The 21,206-nt window shown below is 41.1% G+C and overlaps 1 protein-coding gene across 1 annotated transcript in view; it reads left to right on the top strand.

The window, feature by feature from the left end:
- The window catches only part of LOC147684127 (cytochrome P450 2J4-like), a 109,582-nt gene that overhangs the window by 43,159 nt on the left and 45,217 nt on the right, over nucleotides 1-21,206 (top strand). The window contains exons 4-7 of the mRNA XM_086944511.1: nucleotides 2,328-2,488; nucleotides 7,799-7,975; nucleotides 9,686-9,827; nucleotides 11,822-12,009. Of these exons, the coding sequence (XP_086800637.1) occupies nucleotides 2,328-2,488; nucleotides 7,799-7,975; nucleotides 9,686-9,827; nucleotides 11,822-12,009 (668 nt within the window). The remainder of the gene's footprint in view (nucleotides 1-2,327; nucleotides 2,489-7,798; nucleotides 7,976-9,685; nucleotides 9,828-11,821; nucleotides 12,010-21,206) is intronic.

Here is a 21,206-nt window from a genome sequence, read left to right as displayed (position 1 = left end):
TCCCCCTCATGGGGATACAATCAGAGGGGGCACTGTCTGTATTCCCTCAAAGTTTCAGCACTTTTTTTCCTATCGCATTGCAGTGCCTGGTTTTTTAGGCACCGCCAAGGGAAAGGCCAAGGACCGTCCTTTGTACACAAGTTCAACTTGCTATATGACTGCCGGTCCTTGCATGGCTTTGGTGCATTTGTACTGGCGGAGAGCCAGCGCAACTGCATCAAAGTTTAAATCAGCCACTTAGTTCTAACATGTAAGTAAAGATAAATAATGTTATACCCTTGTCCACCAAATTAGGAAATCTCAATACAAATAAATTGACACAAATACTTCAATAGAGATAAATCCTTTCTCTGTCTTATATCTATTTATATATTGCAGCATGTTCTCTTAATATAACTTCAACTTGCATTCCTTACCAGGGTCTAGCAATTTTTAACAACAGTGTCAACAATGCATGTTAGTGGCTCGATGACTGCCACAATTATATAATCATATAATCATTGAATGCAAGATATGCTACCTAGCAGCAAGCAAATAAGGGTAATTTAATAGAATTCATGTTAACATGCATATGACTTTCAAAGTACAAAGCTGCTGCTGACCATTATATTGCACTGACAATATTTGTTACCTCTCAATCTGACATTCTTTAGTCCATCAGAGAAAAATCTGAAGTAGCTTAAAAAGTGATATTGATCTTTATGCTTATATAGTGCTATACTATAATATGTCACTGATGAACCAATTCACAGTCAAAATCAGAAACATAGCATTGTTTTTCGATGGTTGTAAATGTAAACATACATTGAAATTTAAATCATATTTGTTTCATGGTCAGCTAAATTGGCTTACATGTGGTTTACACAACTTTCTCCGGCTAGCATTTTATTAATGTAGATTTTAAAAAGACGAGTGTGAAATACCAGGACATTGTTTTTGGAAAAGTCATATTTCTGTAAAACGTGTAAACTTGCTAAACACAAAGATTGAAGAGCAAATGAAAAACCTATTACACTTAGATTTTTCGATGAACGGATCGAAAATGTTTTAGAGTATATAAACTGGTGTGACTGTAATGTTAATGGGTACAAGAATATTGTTAAATAGATATTTGAAATTTATTTAGATTTAGTTAGTACTTGGGATCTGTACTAGTGGTAAAACATTTCCTTCATTGCCAATTCCCAGTTAATGACACAATGTTCTAAGATGCTTCTTAAATACAAAAAACAGTGATGTGAACTGTATTTATTTCATTATTCAATAACTCAGTGATATATATCTTACACACCTTTCTTTTACTTATTTCCATTTAGTAATGTAGATTGTAGCATAGGGAATGAAAATTATGACTTCCCCAAATTTGAGATGTTTTAAAAAAACGTTGACATTTTACGCAACATCATGAAGAATGTAAAATTTAGAAATAGGCAGGTAAAAAACTCATTACAAGTTGTTTTTTCCTAAGATAAGCCATCCAAAAAACCTACATGATATAATTACAACATTGTTTTGTGTTGTTTTATGGTTTTAATTGATTTTTGGTTAATATTTTAAAGTATAAGTACGACTTATGTAATATTAAGGTGCTCCTTGTTTATACAGAATAACAACTCTGATTTAACATTCATTACTTCAACTGTAATAATTGTTTTGTATTATGCCTAAATTAAATCTTCTCACATCTTTTAAGCCTTTAAGATAGACCAGGTTTCCCAGCAAGTGAAAGAGGCCTCAGAGACCAATTCTCCATTGCAGACCTAGGGCCCGATTCACAAAGGTGAACTGAGACAAAGGTCTAACTTTACGACTTTCGGTATTCACAAAGGGCATTTACGAGTAGTAAAGTTAAACTTTTGTCTCCGTTAAACTTAAGTTTTCTTCTTAAGCTTCATTGAGACCAAAAAGTTAAATGTAATACCAAAACTTACGTTTAACTGAGATGAAAGTCTTACTTTACTACTCATAAATGCCATTTGTGAATACCGGGACTTGCAAAGTAAGACATTCTTCTAAGTTCACCTTAGTGAATCGCGCCATTAGTGTCCATTATCTTGTTTGAGGATATGGAGGGAACACTTTCAATCTAACCATTGATATTGCTAGGATGTCCCTGCATCTGCAACAGCCAGGGAATAACCTTGACAGCTATGAATTAGCAAAAACAACATGATAGTGTATGTTTGAAACAATCCCTTGAACTAGTCTGCACAGCATTCTCATCCATTTTTTATTCTATTATTTTGGCAGGACTTCAGATGTTGGTCCTTCAGCTCGCTTTCCTGCTGGGGTATGCTGCAGTGACTCATTCTCTTTTTTTCTCACAGGTCGAAGCCTTGATCCCTCTTCAGCAATTGTCCATTCTGTCACCAACGTGATCTCTGCTGTGGTTTTTGGGCATCGCTTCTCCAGAGATGATAAAGAATTCCATCATCTCATTGAAGCCACTGATGATGCTGCTAATAAGATAAGCAGCATAGGGGCCCAGGTGAGTCTCACAATAGCATCAAATTCTATATTATTTGTCAGTCACAGGAAACACCTTGAACTCAGATATTTGCAGGTTTGAAAGGAGACAGATAGAAACTAAGCATGTGAATGAAAGGCAGGTAAATAAGTCATGTTGGTTTTTTGTAAGAGGTGTGGGGAGAAAACCAGACAAGAAGAGTGATGGCCATGTAAAGAAAAAAGAAATGAGGAATGAGTAAGAAACTAAAGAAGGAAAACAAGAAAAGGGGAATGAAGGGAAGCAGAAATAAAGAGGTAAATGACAAGAAAGGGGAGAGCAAGAGAAAGAGAGGATAACACTGGCAAAAGACTAAAGGAAATACAGGTTGCGAAGTAGTTGAGGATGAACATGTGCACGGCCTGAAAAGAATGAAAGAAAAAAAAGCAAAACTGAATAAAATTAAAGCTAATAATGAAATGTTATAGCTTCCAAAGAAATTTAGTACAACATTTTAAAAAAATTGAGATCACACTTAAACGACCTTTCTAGAAAATATTATTGTCACATTTGCAATAACAGTCTTTATTTGCTAAAAGTTTTAATTTTCCTTAATTATTACAATGTCACAAGATTGCTGGTTCTAATAGATTCAAAGCCTAACTTAAAGAAAGGTGAAAGAATTCAGACTTTTAAAGTAATCTGGTGTTATTCTTTTCTAAAAACATAGCTCTTTCAGTTCACGGTTTCCTTATGCACATGCATATGGGTGCAATTCATATGTTTTAAATCTGAGCATTATGCATCTGGATTTAACACCCTGCAAGCACACATGAAATGGATTAGCTTAATATCAAATTTATTATTCGAATATCAAACTGGGTCCATTTAGTATTCTGGCACTGCAGCCGTTCCCACACTATTTCATGGATGTTTCTCAATTCATTTATTTGGGATTAGCTAGAAATATAGGTTGCAAAAGCCTAGCTATTTGTTTTATGGTGTATTTGTCTTCAATGCCACTTGCACAATTTGTGTGCATTTTCCAGTGGATGTACATAGCCATCAAATATAATAGTTGGTTTATCCCAGAGCATTTGCCCTGTTTAAGGGACAAAACACATTCAGTGGAAGCTCATTAGCAATCATTTAATGCCCAGACATCCAAAATGCCAGCAATCTTGCTTCATAAAAATAAAATAACTCATGGGCACTGGTGCACAAAGATACCTTTTCTACACTAGGGAACTCCATCATGTTGTGAAGTTCACAACTAAGTTGCAAAGCAGATCAATAGTGGGGAAGTAGTATGGAAATGGCAAAACACTGGTGTTTCAAAAAGATGAGGGAGACTTTGTTCGCCAATAATTGAGAGCTGGGTGGGCAAGAAAGTGGGGCTAGGTTAGGAGACAATAGGAGTAGGAGATGTGGCACTGTTTTTATTGATTTATTTAGGAATGGTATTGCGCAACGAATCATCCCAACAGGGATCTCTTGGCGCATTTGGTAAACACAGTGCTGAGGACTAGGACAGGGCTTACAGCAGTTAGAAGAGCCAAGTCATTAAGAGCTTCTTAAATTGTTCCACACTATGGCAGGCCCGTAGCTCATCTGGCAAACGATTCAAATGGAGTGGGGCAAGATATGAAAATGCACGTCCACCTGATTTGGCTTTTTGATTTTTCAGGGGAGAAGCAGATTCCAGTTGCTAGATCTTAGTGCACGGACCGGGTTGTAGACTATTATTTTCCTCCTTAGATAGAGCGGACCAATCCCTTGTCGCGCTCTAAACACCATCATCAGTAGTTTAAACACAGCTCTCTTTCTCACAGGTAGCCAGTGCTATTGTAGCAGAGGGCGGGAGGGGGTTCGTCTAGGTTTATTCAAGACTATCCGTGCCACTGTATTTCGCACTACCTGTAGTCTTGCTTCGAGGTCATCCCTGGTTCCTACTAAAAGCGCATTGCTATAATCTAGTCTGCTGACTAGTAGGGCATGTACTAAGGTCTTTCTGTCCTACATAGTGATCCATGGAAAGATTTGTATGATGCCAAAACTAGTTCCCCCATACTGCGCTTACCTGCTCCTCCAGCGAGAGCTTGTTGTCTATCAGAATACCCAGGTTACCTGCCAGGCCCGTAAGGTTAGGAGCCTACCCTAATTCCGGTGGCCACCAGTCTGCAGACCAAATCACCGCCACCTTTCCGAACAGAAGGATCTCAGTTTTGTTGGAATTTAACTGCAGAAAGTTCTTGCTCATCCAGGTGGGGATTTGTAGCATACAGGACCTGAATTTAAGTCTAGACTTTTCTGGGTCCTTCTTGATGGAGACTATCACCTGCGTCCACATACCAGATTGTCTCAAAGCCAGAGGATCTTATGATGGCTGCAAGTGAGGCCGCATAGATGTTGAATAAGGTGGGGCTAAGAATTGAGCCCTGCAGCACCCCCTTATCCACTACTGTGATTTGGGAGACAAAGGTGTCTAATTGGACACATTGAGTTTTGTTGTTAAGGCAACTCTGCATCCAGGCCCAGGCTCGTCCTCTGACACCAATCTCCCACAATCTGTCCCATAAGACATGGTGGGAGATGGTGTTGAAAGCCACAGACAGATCTAGAAGCACTAGCATAGTGGGGGACCTCTATCCTGTAGCATCCTGATGGTGTCGACCACTTCTACCAGTGCCGCTTCTATGCTATGGGCTGCCCGGAATCCTGACTGCGAGTGGTCTACTAAATTATGCAGTTCTAAGTATCCCATCAGTTGCCTATTAACCAATGTCTCCATGACCTTTGAGCTGCTTGGGAGGTGAGAGATTGGTCTATAATTTTGCAGCTCTGTGGCATCTGACACCACCTTTTTAAGTAGAGGTTTTATATGTGCCCTTTTCCAGCTTCTGAGAAAGGTGGCTGTAGCCAAGGAAATGTTGCACCTCGGTTAATGATGGGGCAAGGATAGGGGAAAGTTCAGCCATTATAAATGCCTGCACCAGATCCGCGGGAGCACCAGATTTTGTGTGCTCCAACAGGCTTTGCACTTGCTCTGTGGTGATAGTGGTAAAAGAGTCAAGTCTGGGAATTGAGGGGTCTCTCTCAACCAGGGGTTATCTCCTCAACGACTATTCCTACCGCTAGGGATCGGTAAATTTTGTCTATCTTGTCCTTGAAATGGTTTGCCAAATCATTGCATAGCTTTTGTGTAGGAGTGATAGAGGGAGTGTTTACTTTCGGGTTTGTAAACTCCGTCAGAATTTTAAAAAGCACCCTCAAGGAATTCTTTGCCTTCCGGATTCACAGACCAAGATGGTCCCTTTTGGCTTGGTTACAGTTTTTTAGGTATACTTTATGTAGTGCTAATAAGGCCTCCTTGTCCTCTGATCTCTTAGTTTTCCTCAATTTCCTTTCTCGACATCTGCGTGCGCGTGACTCTAAGTGGCGCAAAAAGATCTAAAGTATCTTCAATGGACGCTTCCCAAATTTCTATGGCCTTAACACTTGCTGCTGCTATGTCAAAAGAGGGTGGTTTGAAGACGTGGCTAAACGACCCCAGAGTAACTTTCCTTCATGTTCTCTGAGGGGTCAGCCTACATTGGGGCTTTCTACCTCTCCCAATCACCTTAGTAGTAAATCTGAGAGCAAAATGATTAGTCCAGGACAGTACCCGTGGGGGATCTACTGTGTGCCCTGCTATATGGGTGGATTCATGGATCAGTTGTGTGAACCCCAATACCTCCATGGCCGATACCAAGCATTTCGTATCTGTGGTTGCAAGGTCATCTAAGTAATTGTTGAAATCGCCCACAAGGAAGAAGAGTTTTGATTGTGGGATATATGGAGCGAGAGACTCCAGTAGTAAGGTACAGAATACTTTGTTACTTTCTCCTGGGGATGGTATACTGCTGCCCCATCACACTCAGTCCTTCCTGTGAGTGTAACCAGAAAACCAAGAGTTACAAACCCTCGGTCATCACTGTATCGAGTAGTTTAATACGATGGGGGGGCCCAAAAAACTATTGCCAGGCCACCTTCCCTCTTGTTCACCCTGTCTAATCGTAGAATAGTGTAATCCTCAGGGATTGCAAGGGTTAGCACTGGAGTAGTATGACTCTGTAGCCAGGTCTCTGTGATAAGGCATATGTCTGCCTTTATATCTTCTAGTTAATCCCAGATTTCTGCAAAGTGCTTACTGATAGATCTCGCATTAAAATACAAGACTTGGAAGGGCTCACATTTAGCTTTATACATAGAATTATTCCCCACTCTGCGGTCTGGTTGAGGCTCTGAGAGACAACAGATGGGGAGGGGGAGGCCAGGGAGTGTTCCTGGATATGGGGTTGCAGAAAATGAGAGATACTTGTAATGTGTGAGGGTAGAGGGTGGCAACAGAAGTTGAGTTTGCACCAGGAAATGAGACAGTGACATAGAGAGTAAAGATCTGATTCTAAACGGAAGGGATGACCACCAGTGGGTACAAGCTATGTAACAGTTTGGGACAGGGGATACACAGAGAAATGGAAGAGGGCTACCTGGAGTACGGAAGAAAAAGAAAGGGAACTCCTAACACATGAGGAGTATATATAGAGGACCACTTATAACCTATAGGAATGTAGATAAATAATGTGGATGTACTCAATACATTTTAGATGTATTTTGTAGAATAGGTTAATATGGGCACTTTGGACTACATTTACCTTTAATCGATATATTGCACCCACGAAATTACCTTCATGCGCATACCCATGCTCAACATGTGTGTTAAAATGAGGTTAAAATAATAAGACCAGGATCCAAGCACAATCACAGAACAGTGACAGTCTTGCTGTCCTTGCTTACACAGACTAGAGAAGGAAATGACTGAAAGCCTCATGACTACAGAACAACCCCTCTTATTATTAAAAGCCTTTTGGGTGCTTCTTCAGGATACCTTCATCAGAGTTTGTATTTCATGTCCCCCACCATTTATGTTTATATTTGTGAGTAGGCCAATCAAGGTAATGGTCCACAGTGGGGCCAAGATGTAAGTAGGTGGAGTTTAATCTCAATATCTCTTTCCTAATCCCTTCATTGCATCACTGATGCTGTATAGTTCATCCCATTACACAATTCTCTATGTTCTAGTTTTTTGATAATACACTTGCTGATTTCAGTTTGTCTGAGGCACACATACACACCTACATAAATAGAAGACAAGCTATCCATGAATATCTATCAACAATCTAGAATGCAGGTATGTTAGAGGGAGAAAATGATTCAGAAACTACTCTGTCTGTCCCCATTGACTATGATTTTCTAATTGTATTATCAAAAAAGGACACTTTACTTAATCAACTTCAATGCCTTTCCCTCCAGCTCTTTGATGTTTTCCCCTGGCTAATGCGGCATCTTCCAGGATCTCATAATGATCTCTTTAAATGCCTTGCCTTTATAAAGGAATTTGTCAAGAAGGAAATCCAAAGTCACAAAGAGAATGGAATGCCTGAAGAGCCCCAGGACTTGATTGATTTCTACCAAACTAAAATATCAAAAGTGAGTATTCCCTGCTGCTACATTGACTGGTCTATTCTGCCTCCAATAAATTGACCTAACATGTGGGAAACACAAGTGGCCATAAAATAAACCATGATAAAATGGGGATTTTTAGGACTGTTGCGCTCCGGAATCTTATCAAACACTTGGCTTTATGATATTCGTGTCTGAAAGATTTAAATAAAATAAATACCAGAGCAATTAATAAAGAAATTTGGAACCTCCTCAGATTACAAAACCAATGGCCAGATTCTGTGTTGAGTGAATCATATTTGGCATAGAATATCAATAGAATGTGTCCCCTCATTGTCGCCGATCACAACCTCTGATCAGGAAGCTAATCTAAATTTGGTGGTTACTGCACAAATATCTGCATCTCTAGTACTGCATATGTTTCCCCTTTTATATTCCAACAGGTTTCACCCACTGAAATTCAACAGGGGGTTGTAAACTTTAATTCACCCAGTAATTTTCGGGCAGAGTAAAGTCCATATCACTTTTTAATCTGATCTCGGCAAGAAAGAGGGTTTTGTGCAATGATCTTTATCATCCATGGTCTGAGAATGAAGGACCTCATTTCAATGTTCAAAATATTGTGGCAAAAGCTTTGGAGCTCTGGGTTCACAACTCTCGAATTACCTCAGTCTTTAATTAGAAAATTCCCACATCCTTCAAATACCTTGCCTTTTTTAATGGGACCTTCAATCAGCATCTAAATAGATCCATGAACACCCTAATTTCTCAGTAAAAAGGAACCTAGCCTCAAGCCTTAGTTCGCTAGCAACAGCAAGTCCTTGGGGCAGTTATTTGAGGACTGATCTACAAAGTTAGTTACCAACAAACCATTGATACCTACAAAATTATGGCAAAGAAGTTGTTGTAGATTTTCTCAGTGGTTGAAGTGCAATACATTTGGCACATTATAGAGCAAACACAAATCAATCAATCCAACCCATTGTCCCCTTGATTGATTCCATTATTCTTTCCTCCTTTCCTTTTTTCCTATCTGCCCTAACAGTTTGAGTTTCTAATTCAATAATGTAGATAGCCCTCTAACCATCCTCCTTAAGCTGGACTCACTGATTCCACACATGCCATTGCTAAAGACTCAAGGGCATATTACCAAGAACTGTGATAAAATTATCGCCGCTTTAGCTGCAGGAAACTGCAGCTAAAGCGGCGATAATGGACTTGATAATATGCCCTTGTGAATTCCCATAGAAGCCCAGGTTAACCCCAGAACCTGGGCTGCTATGGGAATTCACAAGGACATATGATCAAGCCCATTATCGCCGCTTTAGCAGCAGTTTCCTGCCGCTAAAGCAGCGATAATTCTATCTCCTGTTCCTAATAATATGCCCCTCATTTCTCTACGACGGCCCTCGAGACAAGGGTACTTCACATTCATTACCTACTCAATCAAACACTTCGGAATGTAATCTTACCCTAATCTTCAATATCTAATTTTATCAATCACTGTTTTCAAATTAAAGCTTTAACTTAATTAATTGTTATTAGAAGGTTCTAGTCGTTTTCTATAGAATTTGGTTCTACAATTTGATACTTTCATTTTCATTAATGCTATTTCTTGAAGAAGACAAAACTGTTTTATGTCATTCCTCAGTCCTCATGGCTGGGTATCTTCACAATGCATTATACTCATTTAATATTTCCTATCTGCTTAATGTGAATGCTTTTTTTGCAATCCAGGACTCTCAAGATATCACCTCTATGTTTGATGAGGAGAACATGATCCGCCTTGTGTCTGATTTGTTTATGGCTGGGATGGAGACCACCTCCACCGCTTTACTCTGGGCACTGCTCTACCTGGTGAATCACCCAGTAATCCAAGGTGGGATTTAGGATGAAGAGTGCAACAGAAGTATTTTGTTATACTTTGGGCAGTATGAATTTAGAATCCAAGGTGTGGACATATTAAGTATATTAGCAAACCTAAATAAAGAATCTTATTTCGGGGCATGAAAGTCCAAAAAGTAATTAATGTTTCATTGACTGTTTGACAAAAGGGCTGAGTTCAGACAGCATTCCTCTAGGGTCAAGGGTGCTCAAAGCAAGCACCTTTCACAGATAGTCTTCTTGATAGATTAGTATGGGTATGTTTAGGGAAACAATCAATTATGTTAATGCCCCAAATGCCAGGAATAGCAGAAGTGATGTCATACAACCTTGGTACAGTCTCTGTTGTTCAGTATGTGCTAGCACATTACATTTGATGATGTTGACCCAGCAGGACAGGATGTAAAGTGTCCTTTGGCATTGGGGAAGTTATAAAAACTAACATCAGTAACGAATCACAAATAGCTCAAGTTTCATAAAAACATGCTGATGAATGAATATTTCAGCAGCTAGCAATATATAAACCTGGGCCCAACCATTATATGCCAGGTGCAGAGTCTCCATCGGGAAGCAGCACTACAACAACATACACAGGTACAGCCTTCATATTCTAAGACAAACCTCAGGTATCAAAATGCAGTTTAATGCCCAGGAAGAGTCACAAAATCCCTTTAGTTCCCTAGTACAGCCTTATATTTTGAAAAACAGCCTCACGTGCCAAGACACCTCTATTTTATGCCTAGACACAGTCCCAAATATCCAGGTACACCTCACATGTACCGACTAAATGATTGTGTGTCCAGATCAAACCAGTATATGCTCCAGCATAACCATCTAATGTCAGACACAATCAACTTCTGCCAGGGTAGAGCATAACATGCTTAGGTACAGCCTCTGCTAGCAAGACAGAACCATAATATGGCACACCTATAATATAACTATGCACAGCCACAAATCACCATATCCTGTCTGAAATATCCTTCCACAAATGCCTAGGCACAACAATCATATGTTACACACAACTTTCATATTCCCAACAATAGCAGTTATATGCTCGGGGCAGAATCTTATGCACAGCTAAGACGCCTGTGCAAACTTATACCACCATACATTCAGGTATGGTCTCAAATCCCAAAGTGCATTTTTAAATTTGTCTGATGCAGCAACCATCAAATGTTCTAGCTAAACCACTGTATGCCAAGGAGTAACCCTAGTAAGCACATGCAAAGCTGCAATTGTCCAATTACAGTCACTTCAACAAGATTATCAGATGTACAGCCACAACCATCAGATGTACAGGCACCTCCATTAATATGCTGAACCAAGCTACAAATGCCCATTCAGTGATTCCAATGGCCTGTTACTAATTGTATATGAAGGGACATAAGTATGTTTCCCTAGCCACAACAATATAGTCAACTCAGACTGATATATGCATGTATTACTTCTTAGGTCTGGGTATAGCCATGGACTGTGCTTTTTCATAAAAGGAAGGGCTAGACATTGCATACTTTGCATTTGACAGTCAGATCTGCATTAGAAGCACCTCATGATTTTGTTTCATATAGGAACATATAGACTTGTACTTTAACAGTGGGGAAGAGTCAATCCAAACCAAAGTGATTAAACATGTCTCACAAGGGGTGATATTACTCTGTTTATAAATCATAGATATTTTTATATTTAGGCACTATCAATTGGTAGGCTTTCATAATGAATGAAAGTGACGAAAATAATCAATCACATTACTAAACCAATTACAAGAAAGAGCAAAACACTGGTATTTGAATTGAGGATATTATTTAAATTCTTAAGGCTGGGATGGTTTAAGTGGCTTTGACTTGAGTTGAATTACACAGAGCTATTATGATTTGGGGATTTGGTGAATTTGAGTTGAGATTTAGCTGGCAACAACTGTCCAAATTATAGACACTCAATAGTGGGTAGCATAGGACCATTTCTCTGACCTGTGTGAATATTTCTCTCCAGAGAAAGTTCAGAAGGAGTTGTCTGCTGTCCTTGGTGAATCTCAGTCCATCCAGTATGAGGACCGAAAAAGGGTTCCTTACACTAATGCAGTAATCCATGAGATACTACGCATAAGCAGCATTGCACCCATTGGCATGATTAGACAGACTGTGAAGGACATGTCATTGCAAGGGTTCAACATTCAGAAGGTATGTATGTACCAGCATTGAGAGATACCGTTTGAAGCAGAGTTGCGTATATGATCTGATAATTACAGTTATTACAACATTGTGAGGTAACCTGACACAGAATACAAAGTTTATCAACTGGCAAGATGCTGGATTATCAATATTGCGGCATGGGGCATGAACCAGACACTGAAGTCTGTATCACCAAGCATCATCAGCATGTGAAGTAGACAGTGAAGTAGGATGTGCTGATGGAAGGGCAAAAGGGATGTTTATGCTGTGGGGAATAAAGTTTATTTTCCAGTTCAAAATTTCAACCTGACATGGTATTAGAGTTATTTATGCAGTAGAAAAATGTAGCATTTCACCAAAGTGTGAAGAATGAACCAAGGCTAATACTGATTGGAGTAAAAAGTGATTTGAAGGAAGATAATGATGAACAGAGAATAATCTGTACTGTATGCACAGTGACACAAGAAAAAAAGAACATACAGCACAGTGGTGCAAATCAAAGGACATCGAAATACCCATATACATTTAAAATCATTAAATTTCTTTTTCCAAACCATACTGTATGATTAGCTAACACATATAATGACTCATGGTAGAATTACTCAACTATTACAATTATAGTTACTTGAGAAATAAGAAGTACATACTTTCCTCTCAGTGGTCTCTGAAACTTTCAATATACGGTACAGCAGATGTTTCCTTTGAGGCTGTGCTACTGTACCATTCTATTCTCTGTAAATCATTGATTCAGGACCTACATTATTAAAACTGGTTATATTTTTGAAATATATGTTAAGCTTCTACAACATTCTCATCCTAACTCTGGAGTGCAGCAGAATGTTGAGTTGCCATGGTGCTAATCCATTTTACAGCCCAAGATGTGCTACATTTGCTAAACCTAGTCATGGCTCACAATCAACAGGTCATTATGCTCAAAACTGATTTTGAGCAGAATTTAATGTTTCCATCTTCTGTTATAAACTTGTCAATTGGGAAAGGGCCAACATCATAATGTTAGAATGTCTCTTTCATGCAGCCTCAATTCCCTATTGCTACCTCTCCTCTTTTCTTGTTGCTGACTGGTACACTTAAATTTACTTTTGTAACCAGACATCATCACCTCCTCATTTAGGCCTCCTGCTCAGAATACAATTTCATAAATGGAAGTAGACCTTGAGCCCATTGCTTTGCCATGCATCAACCTTTGTTTCTGATCCAGAACATAAGGGCTGATTACGATGGCAGACAGACTTCAGTCCATGCGCCATCATATCGGGGATTGGGGCCATCAGTCTACAAAGCAGCGGTCCCACAGGGGTAATTACAAGGGTGATTACAATGTGAACGCTACCATGGGGATTGCAATGGCTATATTTTACTTTGCGGCATGTGCTGCTGGCTGCAGCACCTGCCGCAATGTAAAAACAGGACGTTACATATCCCTGCACTACGTGACCGGCACCATGTGCCTGCCACATGGTTCAGGGATATGTAGGGGGGCACCTTAGGTGCCACAAATACCCCAACCAAGGGCCAGGGAGAAAGGGGAGCCCTCTAAGGGCACCAATGTCCCTTTCCACCAGCCTTTTCATGGCGGGTAACCCGCCATGAAACGGCTGGCGGAAAGGGACATCATAATCCCTACGGAGGAGCCTGGCAGGCACCACCAGCATTGTAGGGACCCTCCGCTGCACCGACGGGATCAAGGAGCCCATCCGATGCGTGTGGTGGTCTTTAGGACCACCACACATCTGCCCATGATCATAATATGGTGGTCAGTAAAGGTAGTTAGATGGTTGGGAGACCGCCACCGGCATGCCTGTTGGTGTCGGTCTCCCCACCATTTTATTCACCCCATAGTAATTATGCAAAACAAATTCTGTCATTTCCAAAAGCATTTTGGTATGTCAAAATACATTTGCACTTCATGGTATTTAATAAATGGTATTCTCTTCCAAATCTTTTTGTTATGCTACGCCTCTGTATGAGCCTTTTACCTCATTTGTTACTAAGAAGAAATCATTGCCCCTTGGAATGTTTTAAATACTACTCAAGAAACCTTTTGTGTCTTAAGTAGGAGCAAAATGTCATCAAGAGCCCCATGCCTCATGCTACAATTCCAAAGGTAGGGCGCCACATTCCCTTGTGAACCTTCAGAATAACATAAATCAGTGGTATGGAAGGATCATTGAGCTTCAAATATCTACATTCATAATCGCTGAGTAAACCTTTATTCCACTACTTCATTAACTTGCGAATGCTATTTAGTTTTAACACCTTTTAAAGCGTCATTCCAATCATGACATAGCATTTTCATCACCCAATTGATATCAAGGATTTCTATCATAATTTGAAAAGTTCAAAAGCACAAAATTCTCTCATATCTGCTGTCCCTACTATGACAGATATGTTGTTTTTCACACAATAAATCTTTTCAAAATATGTATCACTTGTATTCAGTCTAGAATTATCAAATTACAGGTGTTCAAATTCCTGTAAAAAATATTTATGAAATGTACAAACTGAACATGTATTTGGACGTTTGAGGATGAATGATTTCAATGTAAACCTTTGTCTATATAGGTAGTTATAGTTAGGACCTATTTTCCAGAGGAAATCTGCAACATTATATTCCCAATAACTTTAGGGACGATTGACAAATCTTGGCAACATTTTCAAAACTTATGGGCAGCTCCGATATGCTCCTATCCTGAAAGTTTCATGGTGATTCATTAAGTGGGGGCAGAGAAAAAAGGGCAGTCCCAAAACATGTTTTTCCCATGCAATTTCCCATAGGAACCTTTAATCACAGCTACAGCCCGAACTGCTGAACGGAATTACACCAAATTTGGCAAAGAGGTAGTCCTTTGTTCACACTCGTGCCTTCTGGTTGAATGGTGTAAATCTGTTCAGTATTTTTTTAGATTTTAAAGAAGAAAAAAAATACATATATATCTGGGCGGAGCCTAACAACACTTCTCATTGTGAGATCTGATTGGCTGTCAGCACTTCATCCAAGAAGTGTTGGCAGCCATCTTGGGATCAATATACATGATAGCACCTCATTAAAAAGCATTGCAGTTAATAGAAGGTTTTAAGACTTTAGTTACATTATAAATCATTTGTTCATTGTACCATACTCATTGTTGGGATTGCGGTGTGTTCTGAGGTGATTTTACCATGTGAAAAAGCCTTCTGCTGGGATATCATGAATCATGTTTGAGAGAAAACTATTTTCTCATGCTTTTCCCACAGAGGTTTGGAAGGTGATCTATAAGCTAAACTGAGAGCATATTTTCTGTAAATTCACATTATCTTTCTCAGTCATGTGAGAATGAAGTCTGACATTCTCAGTAAAACATGTACATCCAACAAGGGCAGACACTGTTAGTTGATTCCTTTGTGTTCTACTGCAGCTTGCCAGAGTGTTCTAAAGAACAACTAGAGTGCTAACAGCCTTACTTATGACAAAAGTATAGCACACTTGAAGCCATCTTGATTGGAATAAAGTGGTAACTCTTAAAACATTTAATTTAAAAAGGAACAAAATGAGGGGGTTCCTTTTGCCATGGAAAGTATAATTAGTGCTGCAGAAAGAAAAATTAGGGCACATTTCGAGTGACTTCTCAAATCCTCTTCTATTTCATTAAAACAAATTCTGACATGCAGACTGAAACATGTACTTTCAATACCAGAAGCAGACTTCCCTGGTGAGCAGTAGCTTTACTACAGTGATCTAATGAGCAACTAAAGTGTAAAACACTGAAAGTATTTCCTACTGAGGAGACTGTAGTAAATGAGGAAATTAGGAAACTTCATAACTAATAAGTCTCCCAAGATGGCCGCCAGAGACAAAAGAGCCCAAATGTAGCACAAATATCACCCAGATGTAGCCCAAGTATAGTCCAAAGACAGAATATCCCAGAGTGTTCTAAAGAACAACTAAACTAGAGCCCTAAAAGTCTTACTAATGACAAAAGTATGGCACACCTGAAGCCAGCTTGATCGCAATACACTGGTAACACTTAAAACATTTAATTTAAAAAGGAACAAAATAAGGGGGTTTATTTTGTCAAAGAAATTATGGTTAGTGCTGTAGAAAGAAAAATTAGGATATGTTTTAAGTGAGATCTCAAATATCTTCCTGTTATATTTCAACAGGAGCAGCCTGGCAGTTGATTCCTTTGTGTTCTACTGCAGCTTCCCAGAGTGTCCTAAAGAACAACTAGAGCGCTAACAGTCCTACTAATGACAAAAGTATGGCACACCTGAAGCCATCTTGATTGGGATATACTGGTAACACGTAAAACATTTAATCTAAAAAGGAATAAAGGGACTTTTTTTTGCACTTCCTCATAGTAGTCTCCCTTTTCTGAATAAGTCCCTCAGTAAGGAGGAGGTACCTAGTGCCTTCAAAAATGCTACGGTAGTCCCACTGTTAAAAAAAACAGGGGCTGACCCCGTTAACCCCTCCAATTATCACCCTATTTCCCTTCTCCCTTTTTTGGCCAAGATTATGGAGACCCATGTGGCCAGGTGCCTCTCTAAGTTCATCGAACAATCAGAATACTTAGAGCCAAATCAATCTGGCTTCCGGCCGGCGCACTCAACGGAATCAGTTATCCTTGTGGTACTTGCGACGTTGAGAGTAAAGGCTGACATGGGGGCCCACCAGGCTCTGGTGCTCCTGGACCTGTCGGCTGCGTTCAACACGGTCGACCATAACATCTTGCTGAACCGTGTCGAACAAGCAGGTATACAAGGACCCGCTTATAACTGGATCAAGTCTTTTCACATAGGCAAAACTCAAGCAGTATGCCTAGGCGCTTTTACCGCCCCAAAATGTCCACTTCTTGTGGGGTACCGCAGGGTTCTTCCCTTTCTCCTCTGTTGTTCAATCTTTACCTTAGGCCCCTGATCCATTCATTAAAAAACAGAAAGGTAACCATCTTTAACTACGCTGTCGACCTCCAGCTGGTTTTTCCTTTGGACTCTCCTAATTCCGCTGCGGAATTCAAAACTACTATGCTCCATATCCACCGTTGGATGGACCTTAAACATTTGAAGCTCAACCCGGGCAAGACGGAACTTGTGTTGCCCGTGAAAAGCGATGTCTGTTGGGGCCCGCACTTTTGGCCAAGTGAATTAGGCCCCCCCTACCCCTTCCCTCTCTGTGAAAAGTTTAGGGGTCACTATAAATGCAGATCTCTCACTTAGAGGACAAGTGGGTGCAGTGGTCTCCACTAGTGTCTTCCAATTGTGAAAAATTAGGAAGATCACTCATTTGCTGACCCACCCAGCCCTTGTACAGGCGGTGTTAGCGCTGGTTCTTTCACGCCTTGATTTTTCAAACTCTCTCTATATTGGTCTGCCGCTGTTTCTGCTCAATCGCCGTCAAATAGTTCAGAATCAGGCAGCAAGACTAATCTACAAACAGCCGAGATAGCAATCGGCCAGGCCTTGTCTGCAAAAACGTCATTGGCTGCCTGTGGCACAACATGCGGCATTTAAGACAGGTTGTCTTGCCTTCAAGGCGCTGTATTGTAAGAGCCCACAGTTCATCAATGACATGGTCACAAAGCAAGTCCCTAGGTGCAACTTACGATCAGCCCACCTACACCTACTGACCATCCCAGCCATCAAACTCAAGCGGCAGGGAGGCTGTAGGTTCTCCTACCTTGCCCCCAAACTTCGGAATTCTCTCCCACTGACAATCAGGAGCTTTGACAACCTCTTGGGCTTCAGAAGGGCCTTGAAAACATGGCTGTTTAAGCAAGCCTACTAATAGTCCGTACGCAACGTTATTACACAGGATTAGCGTCATGAAACCTTTGGTGACAGTACGCTTTATAAGCTTTTGTTAACATTCACATAAAAAGAGTGGGTTCATTTTGTCCTAGAAATTATGGTTAGTGCTGTAGAAAGAAAAATTAGGACATGTTTTAAGTGAGATCTCAAATGTCTTCCTGTTATATTTCAATAGGAGCAGCTTGGCAGTTGATTCCTTTGTGTTCTACTGCAGCTTACCAGAGTGTTCTAAAGAACAACTAGAGTGCAAACAGTCTTACTTATGACGAAATTATGGCACACCTGAAGCCATCTTGATTGAAATAAACTGGTAACACTTAAAACATTTAATTTAAAAAGGAACACAATGAGGGGTTCATTTTGTCATAGAAATTATGGTTAGTGTTGTAGAAAGAAAAATTAGGGCATGTTTTCAGAGAGATCTCAAATCCTCTTCTATTTAATTTGAAAATTCTGACATGCAGACTGAACAATCACTTTCAATACCAGCAGTAGTCTGCCAGAAACCTCCCTGTTGAGCACTACCCCCTACAATACCCAAACACCACTGCACTACTAATAAAACACTACCCCAGCACGACCCCCTACACTACACAAACACCACTGCACTACCGTAAACCTTAAACACTACCCCCTACAGTACACAAACACCACTGCGCTTTCCTAAACCCTGAAACACTTCCCCCAGCATGACCCCACTATACTACCCAAACACCACTGCGCTACCCTAAACAGTAAAACACTACCCAGGCGCGACCCCCTACACTACCCAAACATCTGCACTACCCTAAATCCTAAAACACTACCCCAGCATGACACCCTACGCTACCCAAACACCACTGCAGTACCCTAAACCCCAAATCTACCCCCAGCATGACCCCCTACACTATACAAACACCACTGCACTACACTTAACCCTACAACACTACCCCCATCATGACCCCCTACACTACACAAACACCACTGCACTACCCTAAACCCTAAAACACTATCCCCTACACTACACAAACACCACTGCACTACCCTAAACCCTAAAACACTACCCCCATCATGAACCCCTACACTACACAAACACCACTGTTCTACCCTAAACCCTAAAACACTACCCCAGCACGAACCCACAAACACTACACAAACACCACTGCACTACCCTAAATCCTAAATCTACCCCCAGCATGACCACCTACTCTACCCAAACACCACTGCACTACCCTAAACCCTAAATCTACCTCAGTACGACCCCCTTCACTACACAAACACTGCTGCACTACCCTAAACCCTAAAACACTACCCACAGCACGACCCCTACACTACACAAACACCACTGCATGACCCGAAAACACTACCCCAGCACGACCCCTTACACTACCCAAACACCACTGCACTACCCTAAACCCTAAAACACTACCCCCTACAGTACACAAACACCACTGCACTACCCTAAACCTTAAATCTACCTCCAGCACCACCCCCTACACTACCCAAACACCACTGTGCTACCCTAAACCCTAAAACACTACCCTCTACACTACACAAACACCACTGCACTACCCTTAACCCTAAAACAGTACCCCAGCACGACCCCCTACACTACACAAACACCAATGTACTACCCTAAACCCTAAAACACTACCCCCTACACTACAAAAACTCCACTGCACCACCCAAAACCATACAACACTACCCCCAGCATGACCCCCAGCATGACCCCCTACACTACACAAACACCACTGTTCTACCCTAAACCCTAAAACACTACCCCAGCACGAACCCACAAACACTACACAAACACTACTGCACTACCCTAAACCCTAAAACACTACCCCAGCATGACCCCCTACACTACCCAAATATCACTGCGCTACCCTAAACCCTAAAACACTACCCCAGCACAACCCCCTACACTACCCAAACACCACTGCGCTACCCTAAACCCTAAAGCACTACCCCCAGCATGACCCCTACACTATACAAATACCACTGAACTACCCTAAACCCTAAAACACTACCCCATACATGATGAGGAATTTATGCAGTGCCTCGTTTCGTATCCTCCTTTACAAAGATGTCTGTTTGCAGTTTCACAATTTCGCTTTTAGCATAGTTTGTTTCCATGCCTCTAGAATGAGGAAAAGTATTTCACTAGAACAATGTTACATAATTGAGCCCTCCATTCAGACCTATGAAAGCGCCTCAGTCCTTTTTCAAAGTTTTGTCACGGATATTTTCTGCAGGCAGTTTGTGCAAATGTAAAAATTATTCAGAACATGCTAAGCAGTAGCACAGTTGAACTCTGATAGATCGCTCGCCACTTAAACGGTAAGGCAGGTGAAAAAAGGGGTGTGGCCTCGGACCACCTCTCTGCAACACAGTTCTGTGGCGCTTACTGGAGGTACCTGGTGGGCTAGTTGGACCCCAGGGAACCTGAAGATTCAAAGGCACCTAATCCCCCAATTTAAAACGCGCCACGGGTGCGTTTGCACAGTGGTGAAGGAAGGGGGCTGGGCCTGATGTGACATGTGTGAAAATACCGACCTGTGGCGCGTTTCAAGTTGGGAAATAATTCCCATTCAATCCTGAGGGCCCCTAGGGGCCAACTAGCCCACCAGGTACCTCCAGTAAGTGCCAGAGGTCTGCGTTGCATAGAGGTGGTCAAGGCCATGCCCCTTTTTACACCTCTCAACAACACAGCTCTGTGGGGCTTACTGGAGGTACCTTGTGGGCTAGTTGGACCCCAGGGACCCTCAGGATTCAAAGGGACTTAATCCCCCAACTTAAAATGTGCCAGGGGGGCATGTTTCCACAGTGGTGAAGGGAGGGGGCGAGGCCTGAGGTGATGTGTGCAAACACGCACTGAGGCGCCTTTTACGTTGGGGAATTAATTCCCCTTCAATCCCGAGGGCCCCTGGGGCCAACTAGCCCACCAGGTACCTCCAGTAAGTACCAGAGGCCTCCATTGCAGAGAGATTGTCTAGACCACGCCCCTTTTTACACCTCTGCAATGCAGCTCTGTGGCGCTTACTGGAGGTACCTGGCTGGCAAGTTGGACCCCAGGGACTGTCAGGATTTAAGTGGACTTAATCTCCCATCAGTGATGTCACTGACCATGTCATTAGTGATGTAATATGTGACGTCATCAGCAGTGTACTGCAGGGACGCAAGTTATAGTTAGCAGAACAAACTATAAGGGAGGAAGTTCTATGGTTTTGTATGAGTGAAATGTCCAGCTAACTATAACACCCCTGAAACCTATGTTTTTTTCAGTGAATATATATATATATATATACACAAACTGTTCCTTTGAGAAAACGAAATAATGCACTATCAAGTCTTTCTTAGCAGTTTGAAGTTCAGGAAGTTTATTAGTGCTTCCACGCTACGTGTTTCGGCAGTTGCGC

Source organism: Lissotriton vulgaris, chromosome 11, assembly GCF_964263255.1.
Source record: "Lissotriton vulgaris chromosome 11, aLisVul1.2, whole genome shotgun sequence".
NCBI lineage: Eukaryota > Metazoa > Chordata > Amphibia > Caudata > Salamandridae > Lissotriton > Lissotriton vulgaris.
This window is presented reverse-complemented; position numbering and strand designations above follow the sequence as displayed.